A 17694-nucleotide genomic window follows, 5' to 3' on the forward strand; every position below is an offset into this window, starting at 1 on the left:
TCAGTGGGCTGCTCCAAACACTTTTGGGCCAAAAAGCTCAATGGTCAAGGTCATAATCAATGTCAAAGCCAACATTACATAATTAATAATACTTCAGTATGATTGATTCAGTAGAGTCTGGGGGAAAATCTACATCTGCCCAGCCTTTCAAATTATCTTTTACTAAGTTAAAGTACCATTATTCAACCATTTAACAGGCTACCTCAGCACGGCACCCGCATGGAACCCGCAAGGCACAAGAAAGAGGGCAAGGCCAAAGAACACCTGGCGCAGGGACCTTGAGACTGACATCAAGCAGTGTGGACTGACATGGAAAGAGCTGGAAAAGAAGGCCCAGGAGAGAGGACTCTAGCGGACTGTGATCAACGGCCTATGCTCCATGAGTCAGCACGGCACACCAAAAATGCAAAGACTATTTGGTTGCAACTCTTGGCAATGACAAGTGGCACAGCTGTAAATGTATCCGTTTAATCACGATGATAACCCATGGCCCATTCTCACCCTATAGGGGTCTTCCCCAGGGGGTCCTCAGAGTTACTACAGTACAGGGGGTCCTCAAATCAGGATGTATTTATGTTTTACATTAACCACATTCATTAACATGAATCCAACATACACTGATCATAGTGCTGTCAAACAAGTTACGAAGCAATCTATGACATCTATTAAATAGTTTGCAACACAAGCTTGGGGGGTCCCTGCTTCATTTGTCTCTCAGCCAAAGACCCCTGCTCTAAAACATTCTCGCTCGATCAATATTCTCCGAAATACAATAGAACTTGGAAAATAACAAGTGAGATTTTGTTCAAACGTCCAGCCTATCTCCCTGTGCCTGATGAAAATAGGTGCAAATTGTAGCCTCTTGGATTTGAGTCTGGGATTTGAGTGGCTGCAGAGACTGCCTGAACAGCGTTATGCAATGATTGCAGAGAGAGCATCTGTGTGATTTTTCATTTTCACTTTAGATGCTGGTGATTGCATTCCAGTTACACTAATCAGCATATAACCGGCAGAGCATGAAAATACAAAACAGAAATCAAGACAGGCTGTAGTCGTTAACGTATACATTTACACAGATGAGCATTAAGCATTATTCTGCATGTAGAAAATATATTCCCTAATGTCAAATCACATTTAGTTTTAATTCAAATCTATTTTGTTGTTTTCGGGTGGAAAGCTCATAGTTTAAATCCAAAACTTTTACTTTTCATGATTAAAATTTAACTTGCAGATCTACAAGCTCACAATGTGTTGTGATGTGACACGTTTAAAAAAAAAAAGGAAAAAAAGAAAGAAAAGGCAAGCAGACATGTTTATTTTCCCTGTTACAATTGACAGAGCCAGCGAAGGTTCTACTGCTGCCTCTCTATTGGCTTTCTCCTAATGTGGACTGGTGATTTGGCATAATGAAAGCTAATTAAATTAGCTGTAGATGTGCCTGCCTGCATGGTTGTTGATCCACAGCATGGCGGTCTAGACAGATTGTCTGGGTTCTGATTGGCCAGTGTGACAATTAGGATAGCCAATTGGCTATTTGTGCTCTGTTAGGACCCCAATGGAAACAAGCCAGCAGGGCCTTCTAGCATACTTGCGCCAGCAGAGCGTGCAAGTACTGTGTTCAGTGCTGTCTGTATGTGGCACCAATTAGCCAATGAGGGAGCAGCACTGGCACAATTAGCCAGTGAGGGAGCAGGGCCTTTGAACTCAACGTGTCTGTATTTGGCACCAATTAGCCAATGAGGGACCAGCAGGGTCTAATTGGGCAGGGCATAATTGGCTAATTGGTGCCACATACAGACAGCACCGATCACCCTACTTGGCTACGAGTGCACAAGACGCAAGTTGGCACCTTGACAGAGTGCAGTCTAGTTGTATAACTGTACTACTGTACTGTTAATAAAGTATTCAATCAATCCCCAAAAATGTCATTGTTTTTCCAGCAGTCAGACATATAGTCAAACAGTGATCAACAATTTCTACAAAGAATTCAACTGTTAAAAACTGAAAACTGATTCAGAGATGACATCAAAAACTGATGTGGAGATGACGGAGGCGCGCCGTCTCAGCCAGGCGACCTTGATCCAGGTGAGACACCGCCGAGCGAGCGGTAGCGAGCAAGTCACCGTGTCGAGCGATGCGAAGGTCGCGTGAGCCGACTCTGCACCGCACGAGTTACATAAACTAGAGGACAGAAAAGTAAATCTTCATCCCCCGACTTTCGGCACCTCTGCGAGGTCCAAGTGAACACAGCGGAGCGCTATCCCTACCTCCGCTTCAGCCAATCACAAGCTTCCTGGGCAGAGGCGGCCCCAAGGGGGTGCTAGCGGGGCGATTGCCCAGGGCGCCACTTTGCGGGGGCGCATGAAGAAGAAAAAGAAAAAAAGAAAATGTAGGGTGACGGCCCTGCAAACACTCCTTGTCTGTTAAGACCAGACTGAATACAACAACACCCCCTGGTGGTAAGATAAAGGTGTGGTGACCCACATATACAGACTGTGAGAGACACAGGAGTACTGTGCCTTTAAGGGCTGGGGGGTTAGTTAGTCTTGGGGCTTCCGTTTCCGGGTGATGTGTTGTTGTTGTTGTGCTGCTAGCTTGATGCGCACCGTGTATGTACGTGATACAAGTTTATGTGGAGTTAAGTAAACTACCTCGACTGCACCTACGTCTACTGTCTCGCTGTTCCCTAACTCTACACTGGTGACCCCGTGAGTGAATACGACATGTCCGACAACGAAGACAACGTCGCCGGCGTTAACGTTCCCGCAGCGCCCGCACCGAACGTCGGTGCTAACGATATGGCTAACGTTAATGCCAACATCTACGCCGCTACCGTCAAGTTGCCGGACTTTTGGCAGCATAACCCACGGCCGTGGTTTCAACACATTGAAGCCCAGTTCCAGCTCAGAGGAATAACACAGGACGTCACGAAATACTCCCTAACTCTACAAAGGTAACCTTAGGTTTACAACATAATATACTGTATGGCACTGGGAGTCAGTCTGCTGCTTGCCCTGAAACATCACATGGAGAGGATCATTTTTGTTCCCGACTTTACTCTACAAAACACAGACCTCAGGCTCTATCAGCCAGGATAAAGGAACTCTATAGTCTTGTCTCACTGTACGTGACTGTGAAAGAACCAAGTCCCAGCCCAAGGTAAGAAGACTAAGACAGTCAGATCATGCTTTTATAAACCCTATTATATTAAGCCCAAAATGGTTCTGCCGCCGTGTAGAACCGAACCGCTTTTAACTTTAAAAAAAATCATAATTTTTTTTTTTATTAAAAAAAAAAAAAAAAAAAAAAACAACGTTTTTTCCGGCTGCGCTTCGCGCGGCCATAGGGCGGCGCTATACTACCTCGCCCAGGGCGCAATATAGGTACCAACCGCCACTGTTCCTGGGCGGGTCTTAACTGTGCCCTTTTTTCTCCTAGAGAAAGAAAACTCACTCATGGGACACTGGAAACTTGTGGATATGATATTCAACGAAACTGAGTTTGGGAACATGAGATTGACATACTGTACTTGAACTACATTATTAGTATACAGTAAAGGGGAATCCTCACTCTGAAATAATACACATAGTCATTCTATAAGAAGGCATAGATCTTTATTTTCACAGAATTTTGTTTTTATACAAACAACCAAACAGAGTGAAATGTTTTTTTCTTTTTTCTTTTTTTAAAGCCAGGTCACTCAAACTCACTGAAATTACTGTTATTTAGCAACATCGTAAATATAATTACATTATTATCATTACAATAATAAATGTTTGGGTCAACAACAAAAATAAAAAGACAAGACAAAGAAAAAAATACGAAAAAAAGTAAACAATCTTGAATCTTGAGCCCTCAAATCGGTTATATTCAGAGTAGATATTCCCTCTCCAGCATATCACATTAGTTTCCTACCACAGGCCATGGGCAGATTTAATGTATTTTCTTTTCTTTTCTTTTATTTTCAGACGTCAGGGTGCATGGAACAACTTGAACAGACATTTGTTTGACAGGCATGAGTTTTCCGCTGGACTATGCCATGTTATATTCATGTACTACCTATTCAAATACTAAAAGTACTTAATAGCTGTACTTCTGGCTGAAGCACTGTCACTGTCTCAAAAAAATAATTAAAAAGAAAAATGGTGCGATTTTGCTGTGTACGTCTTTACTGTAGGATGAGCTCTCTACATATTGTATTTTATTTTTTATTTTTTATTTTTGTATAAAATAAAATCTTCATGTACAGCTTTTCTTTTTACACATTTTGTCCTTAAGCAGTCGTATCCATTGTAATGGATTGTACCGAAATGTATTCATAAGGGGGAACGGCCAAATTTGATAAATAAAACTTTGCCATAGTAAAAAAAAAACTAAAAACAGTAAAGACTCCAATAACAGAAGAATACCCCATGGTGGCTTGTAATAGATCACACAGTGACACCCAGGGACGTGCTGGCCATTGGGAAAAGCGGGACAACTCCCGAACGGCCGGTTCATTCCCGGCAGGTCCAGGCCGGCCATTAGGAAAAAAATAAAAATAAAATGTCTGCCTTCGTTCCATTTTGGGGGCTGGGCGGCCAACAAAGTAAATCGTCACTGTCCTCGTATCTCCAAGTTTCAAATGTTTAATTTTTTTCGGCTGTTTTCACTAGTTTAAATCATTTTTTAAATGATAAATACAAAACAAACGGTTTTGGACATACAAGGTTTCCACCCGACAACGACAAAATATAAATCATGTACAGTAACTGGCCCACTGGCTTGTCACTTGTCATGATCTGAAATGGCAAATCTTTGAGTAGCAGCAGCGCTATAGAGAGAGATCTCTCTCTATAGCGCGCAATGAGGGCCTCTCCAACTCTTTTTCCCGGGCTGAATCAGGGGCCCAGCATGTCCCTGGTGACACCCCCTGTCGGTCAAAATGTGGCCCTATCTCACCAAGCCATATACATCGTGGAATGTGGGGTGTCAAATGGCATACACAACATACAAAAAAAAAAAGGGTCACTATAGATCGCAAACCCTTGGTCTTTCCCTCTTGGTCCAGGAAGAAGTACAGTATAATACAACTCCAACATTCATCGACTCATGAAGTCTTCGTTTGTCTGATGTACAATAAAATTGGTTAAAAATGTTTCATTATAATTCAAAATTGTGGAATATTTACGAGGCAGAACTCCTTGAGGCAAGGCATGTGTGTAAAATTGTCATGGTTAATACGTCAAAACAGTGCCATGATAAAAGCTATTTAGAGGGGTGCCCTGAGGCAAACAGGTTTGAGAACCACTGCTCTAGCGCAATCATTTTGTTTTCATGGGCCAATTATACTGTATATCTGCTGATAAGCATACAATATGTCGTGGTTCTACTTCACATTCGTGGTTACGCATTTGCCTTTTTTTTTAAGCCACACCCTCTATAACAGGGGTCCTCAACGTTTTCAGGCCAAGGACCCGTTAGTTGAGAGAGGGATGAAGCGGGTACCCCCACGTATATCCATATACATAGTTTCATCTTTTGACAGCACAATCATCTGTGTATTTTGGATTCATGTCAATTTGTGTTTTCAGATATTTGACCACTTGAACCGTCAAAACTTGACCTTTCACTCTGTACTTAGTCTGCTCTTTTTCCTCTCTACACCAAAGCGCTTTGCCAAAAATAGCCGATCTGCTATTTTTGGCTAAAGTTCTCTGGCTAAAGAATATGGACACTAGGGTTCAAGTGGTTAATATAAAAAACAAGAGAAAAACTTTCTATCACTCAAAGATTTGGAGGACCCCCTATAGTAACTCTGAGGACCCCCTAGGGGTCCCGGACCCCCTGTTGAAGACCCATGCTCTATAATATGAACTCAATCGCACAGGCTTAATTCTTGTTCACGTACAAATACAGATATTGGTCCACAGATTCTGTAATAAAAGAAAAAAGAAAAAATACTGAGGAGTACGGATTTAGGATACGGTTATACCCAAGTTCAATTCTAACTATGAGGGCAGATTCTGCCAACTACATTTCAATGGAAACGGATTGTATTTTTGCACAAATCAGTGAATGACAAGAAACTGCACTCCGTTCCCATTGAAAAGCATTGGCAGAATCCGCCCTCATACGTAGAATTAAACTTTGTTGTGACCGTGCCCTTAAGTGCTTTTTTTAAAATCAAGACAAAATGATAAGGTGGAGCTAATGGTTCACATTTGCTGATTTCTTTCCTCATGAGTAGAAGTGTAAGTGTGATATATTTAAAAAGATACCTGTTCAAAGTTTGCATTTTCATTCGAGTGCTATAGAGCCCCCTTTGGCCAATTCGATTAAGATTAAGCTCATAGCATTAAAACGTGCATGATATTATATTGAATATAATATATGTCCAGATGGATGATGCTCATTTTATCCATGTCTCTTCCACAGAACGTGAGAAAGATAGAAGTCGACAGGCTTCTATCTTTCTCACGTTCTGTGAATCTCTGTGCTTCCAGAGAATTACAATCTGTGCTTGTCAGAACCACACAGATTCATGCATTTCCCAAAACTCATTAAAAAACTTCACAGTTGAGTGAAAAAGGTGCCACTGTCTGTCACATCTTTCTGTTCTGTTTCTGCCACTGCCGCCGAGCCAAACTAGAGAGTTGTGCTTCAGGCAGGTGGCAGGTAGGCAGTGGAAGGAATAACAGTTATTCAAACTTTTGATTGAAGTCATCATATGAGAAAAAAGTTCAGTGCGCATCAAGGCTTTTTAGTGCAAACATATTAAAGTAAGGAAGGGGAAAAAAAACAATGATAACAGATTTATTTCAGTTAGATGCTTTTGCTGAGCTTTTATGTTCAGGTGCAAAGAGATGAATGCCCTTGTTGACCCGACAAGGGCATTCTGACTGCACTTTGCAAGCTGTAAAAAAATTGTTTTAATTATGTCTCAGAAGTCTCCGACCTCTCGATGTCTTATCAATGAAGTAAAGTCTTTTTTATCTTCAAAGGATAAAACATTAATAAACAAACCCAAACTCCAAGCACCTAGTTTCACTGGGACAAAGTTGTCTTGAGAACAACACTCGCATGAAAGATATTGACTGGTTTTAATCATTTGTGACATTTCGACATGACATAGAAATATTTAGACAGAGATTGTTATAAAGACAATAAATCAACATATACATTTTTTCTTTTCAAATATTTACAATCTTTTGAAACAAGTATCAACACCTTAAAAGTCTGACATTTGTGCTTTGTTTGCACTCTGTTGGTGTGTACATTTTACACGGCAACATGAGGACAGAAGTCTTTACCGTATGTTTAAAACACATTTAGGCCTAAAATTATTGAATGCTTTAACCAGTGAAAAATAGCAGATATACAAGCTCACAGCGCGGCACCGAGTGCCGCGCTGCGAGCTTGTAGATCTGCTATTTTTGAAAAAGTCGTGAAAATGTGTGCAAATCTTTGAATATATGTATTTTCAAAGCGAACGTTTGTAACTCAAATTTTGATTCTGGGTGGTCCCTGGAGCTAAATATTTTGAGATGGGGGTCCGTGGCCAAATAAATATCAGTTTGGGGGTCCTTCACATGAAAAAGTTTGAGAAGCACTGACATAGTAGTCTCTCAAGAACAGACTAACTGAGCTCCAGTTAAGTGAAAAGGACCTTTCCTTTGACAATGGCTGGCCAGATTGCTGACATAGAAACATAGGTTTTTCAAAAAATCTTAGAAGGATTCAAAAGACACTTATAGAATCGGGTCAAAATTCTGATTTTCACGATTTTTCAAAAATAGCAGATCTACAAGCTCGCAGCGCGGCACGCAGTGCCACGCTGTGAGCTTGTATATCTGCCATTTTTCAATAGTTAAAGCATAAAATAATGATACACAATATAGTGTACCCGTTCTGAATGGGTTAAGTGTTTTAACTTTTGCACTTTTTTTTTTTTTGTCTTGTCACTGCCACTGTGCGCCAGCTATGACTGTGTGCAGTGTGAAACACTAGGGCAATGGTTCTCAACCTTTTTCAGGCTGTGACCCCCTAAAATAACTGTATTAAAACTGCTTTATTAAAACCCACTAAAGCACTATGGCTTGTTTACATTGGGGTCCTTTGTACTCAATTCATTGACGAAATGAATTGTAGGCAGGTGCTCTGAGCCTCTGATTAGGCATCGGTCTGTTATAGAGCAGAGCAGTCTGTTATCACGAAATAACACACCGCTGATCTCAGCGATTGACCAGTCAGAATCAGTGCCGCAGCTACCATGACGTGCATGACGCACTGTGAGTGCAGAAAATGAGAGAATAAAATAAATAAAAAATAAGAAAAAGAAAAAGAGCCAAGCAGATCATCATAACTAATATGAATTTGCTCCGCCTAGAAGTAATGACGGCATGCCATGCATGCGAGCGTGCGTAATGCCTGATCACTGGTTGTGATGGCTGCTATGGTTTCGTCCATTTGAACTGGGGGGCGGGGCCGCAGCGCAGACCGCGCGAGCCGCGCGACTCATTACCCTGGCCTGCACTCACTCAGACACAGACTCACCCTCACCCACAGGCAGTGAAGATTCGACGGCCATACATAGACTGATCTGGTGCATTGCAAAAGTAAGAAACGTTTTTCCACTTCATGCAAATTAACTTATACCTGCCCAGCTCTGACTGATTCATATTTCGATCTCAGTTGGAAAACAACTTATGGAATATCAACTTTGGCAGTGCTGTTATGGCGCTGTGCTGTTAGATATCTGTTATATGTTCTTGTTATATAGGCCTATGTTATGGCTCATGTTTGCTGTTACAGCGTGCAAAACGTAGAAAACACCACAAACGTTTGCACTCAAGCACGCCATGCAGGGGCTGGGGGGTCGTCGTGGGGGGCACGCGACAGCCAGCTGTGCGTCGGGCACCAAAATGGGTTGCAGATCAGAATCAAGATTTCAACCAAGCCGTGTGTTGAGAAAATAGCAGATCTACAAGCTCGCAACGCTTCCCAACGCACACAATGTTTGCCTCTTTCTTATATTATCTGACAATGTGGTCAATGTTTGACCAGTTTTTATAGCATAGTTTGCTGATTACTTTTGATGTAGTAGTGGTCCCGCAGGTTGAGAACCACTGCACCGCGACCCCCAAAATAATCATATTTGAACTGGGGACCCCCCCACCCTGACGAGCACTAAGAGTTCAGAAATTACATTTTGTATAACACGGTTTTATTGTGAAAATAGCCGATCTACATGCTCACAACGCCTCGCAGCGTGAGGCGTTGGGAGAATGTAGATCTGCTATTTTCACAATAAAAAATGTATGCCTCTAATATTTGACAATTTGTCATTGTAGAGGTATTAAAAAGTCCTTAAATTGTCACTTGAGAAATGTGCAGATACCCTATATACACACTTAAAACCTTATGTTGGTTTGTTTTGTGTGGACTGAAAAGAAACATGTTGCACATTAAGTTAATCATCTGGGGACCCCCCCCCCCCCCCCCAAAAAAAATATATAATAATTTGGGGACCCCCCTGGGGGTCCCGACCCACAGGTTGAGAACCACTGGACTAGAGCAGGGCATCCCCTGTATATCAACTCAGCCAGAAGTGCCAGCTCTCTGGGATATCTACGCAGTAAAAAACCAACAGTCTCTTCCTTTTCAACTCAGTGCACGTCAGTGGGGACAATTCATTTTTCAATATTCGTTCATCCTAATACCATACCAATCTGCATGACCGTGCGTATGCATGTGCGCGCGCCTCACAAGCGCACACACACACACACACACACACACACACACACACACACACACACACACACACACACAGCAAACACAGCCTGAGTGGTGCGGCATCATCATCGACATTCAGCAAACAAATCGGTCCCTGTCACTGGCTAATTTGCATATAGGGTACGTTAATGTCAATACGTTATTTGTAAAAGAAAAATTGCTACTTTGTTTATTTTTTCATCACAACAGTTGTGATCAGCTTCTCCTCAGTAAGCCTGGCTACGTGAGGCTAGCTTCGCCTCAGACATCCTTTTATTTTATTTTTGGTGAATGGCCGGTTGTTCAAAAACAGAACATTAAAGACCCCGTAAACAGGAAATACCCTAACCTTTTTTTTCTTTCTTTTTTTAGACAAAGAGTCTCCTTTGTGTCTACAACCGGATACTGTACATGAGGGTCTTTATTATTATCATCAAAGTATTGGCTTAGGAATGCGTCAAAAACTAATCATCAAGTCTCCATGGGGTGTGTAATCGATAAAAACAACGTCATTGTGAGGGTGAACTATCCCTTTAAGTATATAAAAATTGGTTTCAAATTCATGAAAAATTATTATTCGAGCCAAAAGATGGCACTCTAGGGTAAAGCATCAGAGGACTGTTGTACCGTGGCAGAAGACTGGTGTAGTTAGGAATTATTCAGAATTATTATTATTATTATTCAGTGACTCTGGTGAGTCACTGAAGCTCACCCATTAGCGTGTCATCAGGTGAGGTGTTTAGCTGTTTACAGACTCTTTAAGGAAATAGGAATTTAACTTTGGACACCATCCAAACATACAGAGACCACCTGGGCGGCGGCATTTCCGTCAGAAAGAATCCAAAACATGAAGCACCATGCAGTGCAAAATAGACGTGCATCTGGCACATGTTTCAGTAGTAAAAAAAAACAAAAAAAAAAAACAATATAAACCAGTACTCTGAAAATGTGACAGGCACTCAGTGTGCGCTGCCCATACAGCCTGGCATACAACTGGCACCGGCTGCTGACAACTTGACAATGTCGCGTGGGAGTGGATGGATGGTAGCAGTGAGGAATGTTCCTTCGCGAGCAACTTATTTTCAGAGACAGAACTAAAACTGTTTTGTCTTCCTTTTTTTCGTGTGTTTTTTTTTTTTCGTTAACCCTTTGAGGTGCTAACGCAACGACATTTAGGAGTCATTTAAAGACCACTGAAAATATCAGTAAATACGGACAAGACAGTAGTCTGTTGAAATTGGTATTGGTTGGTTGTACACCCAAACCTACTCCAATGTCCAAGAGCGTAAAAAAAAGGGTATAAGGGTACATTTTTACACTCTGAGAGTCAAATTAAAACACGGACTTTGCTGTGCGTAGCTAAATGAAATACTCCTTGGTGTTCTCCGCGGGGACGTTGTGGGAGTCAGCGTTGTGGCTGCTGCTGAAGGGGACCTCGGAGCTGTCCTCCGGCTGGACCGCCTTCACCTCCTGGCTCTGGAAGGTCTCTTTCCTCCCGTACAGGAACCTGGCCGCCACGGCCAGCACTGTGACGCTCACAAAGATCACCACCGCAATCACGCCTGACAAAGCAAGAGGAATCAAAATCATATGAAAAGAAGAAAAAAAAATAATCACAAGAATCCAGTGGTTGAAAAAGTACTCAAAAATGTATTACTTAAACGCCCGCTGACAAACCCCCCGAAATTATAATAGTATGATACAGTAGGTCACGTGGTCTCTCTGAAAACGCTCTGAAATTGTCTGAAACTCACGTCACAGTGTAATCTGCCCCTCGCCCCCCAACAAGAGCTGACCAGTACAGTAAGTAGTCTAAGTACAGTCTATTGATTTGATTGGCTTATAATTGTGCATTCCCACAATGACATCATAAAAATATTAACTCATATTTTAAGATGACTTTTTAAACAGTGACAGTACCCCTTTAGGTGACAGTACCCCTTTAAATAAAGGTATCAATACTGCAATGTAGAAAGACTCTGTTAGGCTGCACCCACAACAAAGTACCTATGAGAGTGGAATCCGCCTATACATTTCAATGGGGAGGGGGTGTTTTCATGTCAGGAGAGGATATATGCGCGCCGCGCCGACCTTGCGTTTATGCTGGAGCAGATAAATTCTCCACGCAGATTCTGGTTTCCCCCCTCTGTCCAATCGGGTGAGTCGAAGGCGGAATGGGGAGGGTTCTGGAAGTGACTGACAGGCTTTGGGACAGAATGCGCTCTGTGCGTTTTTAGTCAGCCATGCACCAAAAGAGTTTGTTCGCTAGTGACCGTATTTTGGTGTGTGTGCACCCTTACAAGTAAAAGTCTGAAATTAAAAATGTACCGTATTTTCCGGACTATAAGGTGCACCGGACTATAAGCTGTGCTAAAGGGAATGTCAATGTCAATGAATGATCCATATAAGGCACACTGGACTATAAGGCGCACTGTAGTTTTTTGAGAAAATTAAAGGCTTTTAAGTGCGCCTTATAGTCCGGAAAATACGGTACTTGAGTAAAAGTACAAAAGTGTTTTGGCATACCAAAAGAAGAAAGTACTCATTATGCAGAATGTCCCATTTAAAGTTTTTAAATGTAGGCCTATACCAATCTTTGGAAAATAGCAGATCAAAAGATAGATAGATAGATAGATAGATAGATAGATAGATAGATAGATAGATAGATAGATAGATAGATAGATAGATAGGCTATTTTCAAATGGCCAAATGTATATGGTGCTGAAGTGGTTAATGTTGGTGGTTAATGTTTTTCAATAATAATCAATCTACAAAGTAACCAGTGACTAAAGTTTACAAATAAACTAGTTGAATCCGAGATGTAGTGTAGTAGGAGTAAAAGTATTGGAAATTGGAAATACTCAAGTAAAGTACAATTACCTCAGAATTGTACATAAGTAACAGCACTTAAGTAAATGTACTTACAGTATTTTCTGGATTATAAGGCGCACCTGACTATAAGGCGCACTGTCAATGAATGGTCTATTTTCAAACTGTTTTCATATATAAGGCGCACCTGACTATAAGGCGCACATAATAGACGCTACCGTTGCGTTATGCATCCAACAGATGGAGCTGTGCTAAAGGGAATGTCAATGTCAATGAATGATCCATATATAAGGCGCACTGGACTATAAGGCGCACTGTAGTTTTTTGAGAAAATTAAAGGCTTTTAAGTGCGCCTTATAGTCCGGAAAATACGGTAGTTACTTTCCACCACTGCAAGAATCACACACTAAACAAGTTAGTAATATGATGTATGTTCTTGTTTGATTAAAAAAAAAGAAAGAAATGCTAACATGTAGACTAGATCAGTGGTTCTCAACCTTTTCTGGATCAGGGCCCCCAGGGAAAATGGGCCCTGAAGATGGTTCCACTTTAAACCCTGTATGGTCACAGGCTGAGAACCACTGGACTTGTAGCAAATTCAGACTGGATTCTTGACATTTGACTCATTTCAATAAATATTAAATTAAGACTATATTGCAACACAGACAGTATAGGAACTTGTAAATGGGTAGAACTCCTGTGAAACTCAATTACTTTTTGCTCTTTGATGCCATACGAACCCAGCTCTAAAATTAGCATAGTGGAATTTGTGTGAATGTTTGAGAAAGCTGTGAAAAGAGTGGGATTTGTCCCTAATTTCTCCCATGGGCTTTCAACTTTGATCAGTTGGAGAGTGTAACTTAAATGTGTAAGGGATAAAACAGTATTACTATTACGATCAGTTTAATCTGCACTCAAAACAAGGAATCCTCTGTCTGACCACTGTCTCTGCCTTTTGGTGAATGCAGTTGAACTTGCAGCATAAAAATAAATCCACATAGAGGGATTTTGTTATGCTGCAAGGCACTTCATTATTACAAGAGGGACCCTTTACCCTGCTTTAAAAAAATATCCTTACAGACTCAATTTAACACTACATTACTGTGCAATGCCCATACATTTGTAGATAACAGCAAAAATGTCCTTTAATCAGCAATTCAATTCTGCCAAAGTTTAATTAGCTGTGCTGTCGTCTGTGAACTCAGACACAGAGAGGCTATTAAATGGACAGCTTTCAGCTCCTTTTTGCCGTCTCTCACTTGAAGTATAATTGTCTCAGCTGCATGAATCAGGTAATCTTCGCAAGTTCTGTCTGATCTGAGAAAACCTCCCCTTTTTTACAGTGATTACATTTTAGTTGCAGTCTTGTCTGATGCTATATCTACATTTGCTTTGAGAAGACTAATTTCTATTATCATTAAACCTGTTCTTCGCTTCACTGATTATCAACACAGTTTTATGGAACTGAAACAGAACTTGAAAACTATCAGGGAGCGAACAAAATCGACACCCAAGATGATCAGTCATCCATAAAATGCAAACAACAATGGTTTTGTGAGTGTAAAACATAACATGCCGCTACAGTACCTCCGATGAGAGCGGAGTCGTTCCTGATGGAATTGACTAAAGGTTGACCCGTACCCACTGAACCAGACTGGTCTATAGCAGAGGAAGAGAAGAGAGAGAAACAAAGGAGAGAGAGAGAAGACAAGAGGAGTGAAACGAGAGACAGAAGAACAAAGGAAAAACTGCAGAATTGCAGACAAGTGAACGGGAAGCATGAAGAAGGGGCATGAAAATCGGAGGTATAAACACAATTGAAAAGAGGAAACAGAGAAATGAAAGAAAGTCGAATATAAATTGGAAAAGAGAAAGAAACCAAGGACAATAAACATGAACAAGAGAAATGTGTGTAAAAGAAAAGCGGGAAAACAAGCTTTAGGGCCCTCATTCTACCTACAGTATGAGGGAGGATTCAGACAATGCATTTGAATGGGAAAGGAGCGGTTTGCTGCCATCATATGTCATAGTCTTTTCAATAAAATGTAATTTAGTTTAAGTCATATTTTAGTCATCTGAAAATTGATTGATGAAGAATTTATCTATTCGAGCACGGTCACACCGAAGTTTAATTCTGCCCATGAGGGAGGATTCTGACAATGCTTTTCAATGGGAACGGAGCGTATTTTTGAAAGAAACCACTCCATTCCCATAGAAAATCATTGGCAGAATAGGTAGAATAGAAGTGCGGTGTGACCGTACCCTTAAGCCTCTATCAGAGTCCAGGGTGAAGAGCTATTCACCGCAAATTTTAGGTGTAAAGCTATCCACCTAAAGTGAGAATAAGTGGAGGCCATCATAGTCAGTCACGGAGAAGTACGGTGAAGTACTATCACTGTGACTGACTGGTCTAGATCGACCAATCAGTGAACGGGGTGATGGGCCGATCTGTCTGATAGTAAAAACAGAGAGATGTGTCGGGGTTCGCGGTGGATAGCTCTTCACCGCGAGTAATGACGTAATGTTGTCGTTTTATGACTTAAAAAGACTACACCACGGTGGATAGCTTATCACCACGGTGCCTACTACGATAGGGGCTTTAGAGAAGGGAAAAAAGATGCATTGATGTGACAACAGAACCATGATGAGCATAATTTGTCGTTGTCAGGTGGAAATCTTGTATGTCCAAAACCGTTCGTTTTGTATTTATCATTTTAAAAATGATTTAAAAATAGTGAAAACAGACGATCTACAAGCACACGATGGCTGTGAGGCGTTGTGTGCTTGTAGATCTGCTATTTTCACTAGATTTGTGCGACAGTCTTGTATGATAAAGCAGGGCTTTACTTTAGGAAAAAAAAGTACACATTTGAAACTTGGAGATACAAGGTTTCTGCCCGACTGTGACGATATACCACAGCTCATCTCCAAAGGTCAATGTTGGCACACCAACATTGAGCAGCAGGAATGAATGACCACAGGGGAGAGACAAGCCAAAGTAAATACTGACTCTTTGTCACAATCAATAACCTTCATCATTATCTCACTGTTTTGACAAGGAGGACGATGTCTGTACTTGAGGCTTCAAGTTCAGAGCCAGCTTTCACACACATATTGGATTACAGGACAGAAATGTGAGCATGCTATCTGGGTGTCATATGGTAATGTCATTCAATTACATTATGAATAACTTAGGTTGTCATGTTTTTGCCCGTGTCAACTCCTACATACTAGCATTTGGCTCTCTCTGCACTTTTGACAGACTGTACAAGGGTCCAGTTTTTTTTTCAATGCTATTTTAATAGTTAGAGAAAGTTGCAGCAGCAATAGTGCCTGGATGATCTCTGTATATCAAAAGGACAATAAAATGGCAAGATATACAGTAAAACAATTATTCAGGTTGGAAAAGAGAGAAATGACCACCCAAACCTCTATTCTATACTGACCACTGCATACGAGGGGGGAAAACAAAAACTCTCAGGAGAGTGATTTTTCTATGCGCCGCATGAAAATAACGTTGACAGGAATGAATGAATTAATAGTTGCCGCATAAACCAATCCCTGGATTTGAATGTACAAATCCTTTCGACTCAAGCATCTCTCTCTCTCTCTCTCTCTCTCTCTCTCTCCCTCTCTCCTCCTACCTGATTGGTGGTGTGTGGTCTCTGCTGCGTAGGGATTGGCCGGAGCGGAGGAGCCACAGTGGGAGCGGGCCAGCGGGCCGGTGATGGTGACAGGGCTGGTGTCGGGGTACAGCAGGGCAGCTTTGAGGGGACTGATGGCATTGAACTGGACCACGGAGAGACAGCCGGTGAAACCCTGAGCGGCCAGCCTGGCTAGCTCTGGATCCAACTCCTCTGGCTCTGTGGCCACAGAGAGCAAGAGAGAGAGAGGAGAGAGAGAGGCAAAGATGCAGGCAGAGAGTTCATATTCTGTTTCATGACGATGGGGATTACGTTTGGTTCAGGACTGAGCCAAATGTGTGCCTGTTATGACGTTCTCAGATTAGGGATGCTATATAATTTATATACGTAATTAGGGCTGGGACTTTATTCATTTAGATTAATTCATTAAAGAAAATGAACACGATTTTAAAAAAATAGTTTTTGCACCACGGAAACATTCTCACTGGACGAGTTTCAGAAATAAAATAAAATAAAAAGACCATTACTGCATCAAAAGTAATCAACAAACTATGCTATAAAACTGGCCAAATTGTCAAATAATATAAGGAAGAGGCAAAGAAAATGAAAATAGCAGATCAACAAGCTCTTGGGTGAAAAAAGAAAAATAAATAAACAGCTGTGCAAGTAGAGGACAGAGACAGAGCTTGGAGGGTGAACGGGGAGTGTAGCCCTCTTCTCTCTTACTTTCTCTGTCTCTCTGCCGCTATACTGCTTGTAATGCCCTAAGTTCCTATAACTATGGGTGCTACTGGTTGCTGACACTCAAGATTAAGTTCAGACGTGTGGTGTGTCCCAAGAACTGATGTCCAAGCCTTCCAATAAAGTTCAACATAAATGTCATTTATTCTTTGTTGCCATAAGTCCTATACTTCAGCTAATACAAGAAATAAACAAACAAATATCACCAGCCTCAGTCACAAACACAGTCGAAGAACTGTGTGCCTCTCACATCAACAACACCTGTGCCTCATTACAGAGCATGTTAAATAGACAATTGGTAATAGGCAATTAGGGCGTGACCATGTTCCAACTTCAGTGACATCATTAATAGGCAAATGGCTCAAATGGCTCTTACACTGCTCATCTTCACATAGCCTACAGTATACAGTATGTTCAGCAGCCCTTCTTCATCCTCAATGTATGCTCTCTCATTATCTCTCTGTACTGCAGAGACTATAACTAGGTGAATATTGTCTGCAACAGACTTCTCACATTCTTACGTCCTTCTCTCACACTTCTTCCTTCCTTCCTCATGTGTCTTTCTCTTTCCTCCTATCCACCACCCATCTCTCTCTCTCCCCTCGGGCCCTTTTTATCCTGACACCCCCGTCTCACTCTGCCAACAGTGTCTCTATTCCTTATATAGTTCTACAGTATATCACTTAGGCAGATGGGTGACAGCCGCCGGCAGGATGTATCTACAAGT

General features: G+C 41.5%; 1 protein-coding gene across 1 annotated transcript in view; it reads right to left on the reverse strand.

Moving 5' to 3' along the window:
• Positions 1-11112: 11112 nt before the first annotated feature.
• Positions 11113-17694, reverse strand: part of LOC308286054 (contactin-associated protein-like 4) — a gene marked incomplete at both ends in the record, with an annotated part of 156979 nt that continues 150397 nt past the window's right edge. Inside the window, 3 exons of the mRNA XM_080727016.1 lie at positions 11113-11315; positions 14170-14241; positions 16227-16445. Of these exons, the coding sequence (XP_080583142.1) occupies positions 11113-11315; positions 14170-14241; positions 16227-16445 (494 nt within the window). The remainder of the gene's footprint in view (positions 11316-14169; positions 14242-16226; positions 16446-17694) is intronic.

The sequence above is a fragment of the Nannobrachium achirus genome (assembly GCF_963921795.1).
Source record: "Nannobrachium achirus genome assembly, chromosome: 5".
NCBI classification, from domain to species: Eukaryota; Metazoa; Chordata; class Actinopteri; order Myctophiformes; family Myctophidae; genus Nannobrachium; species Nannobrachium achirus.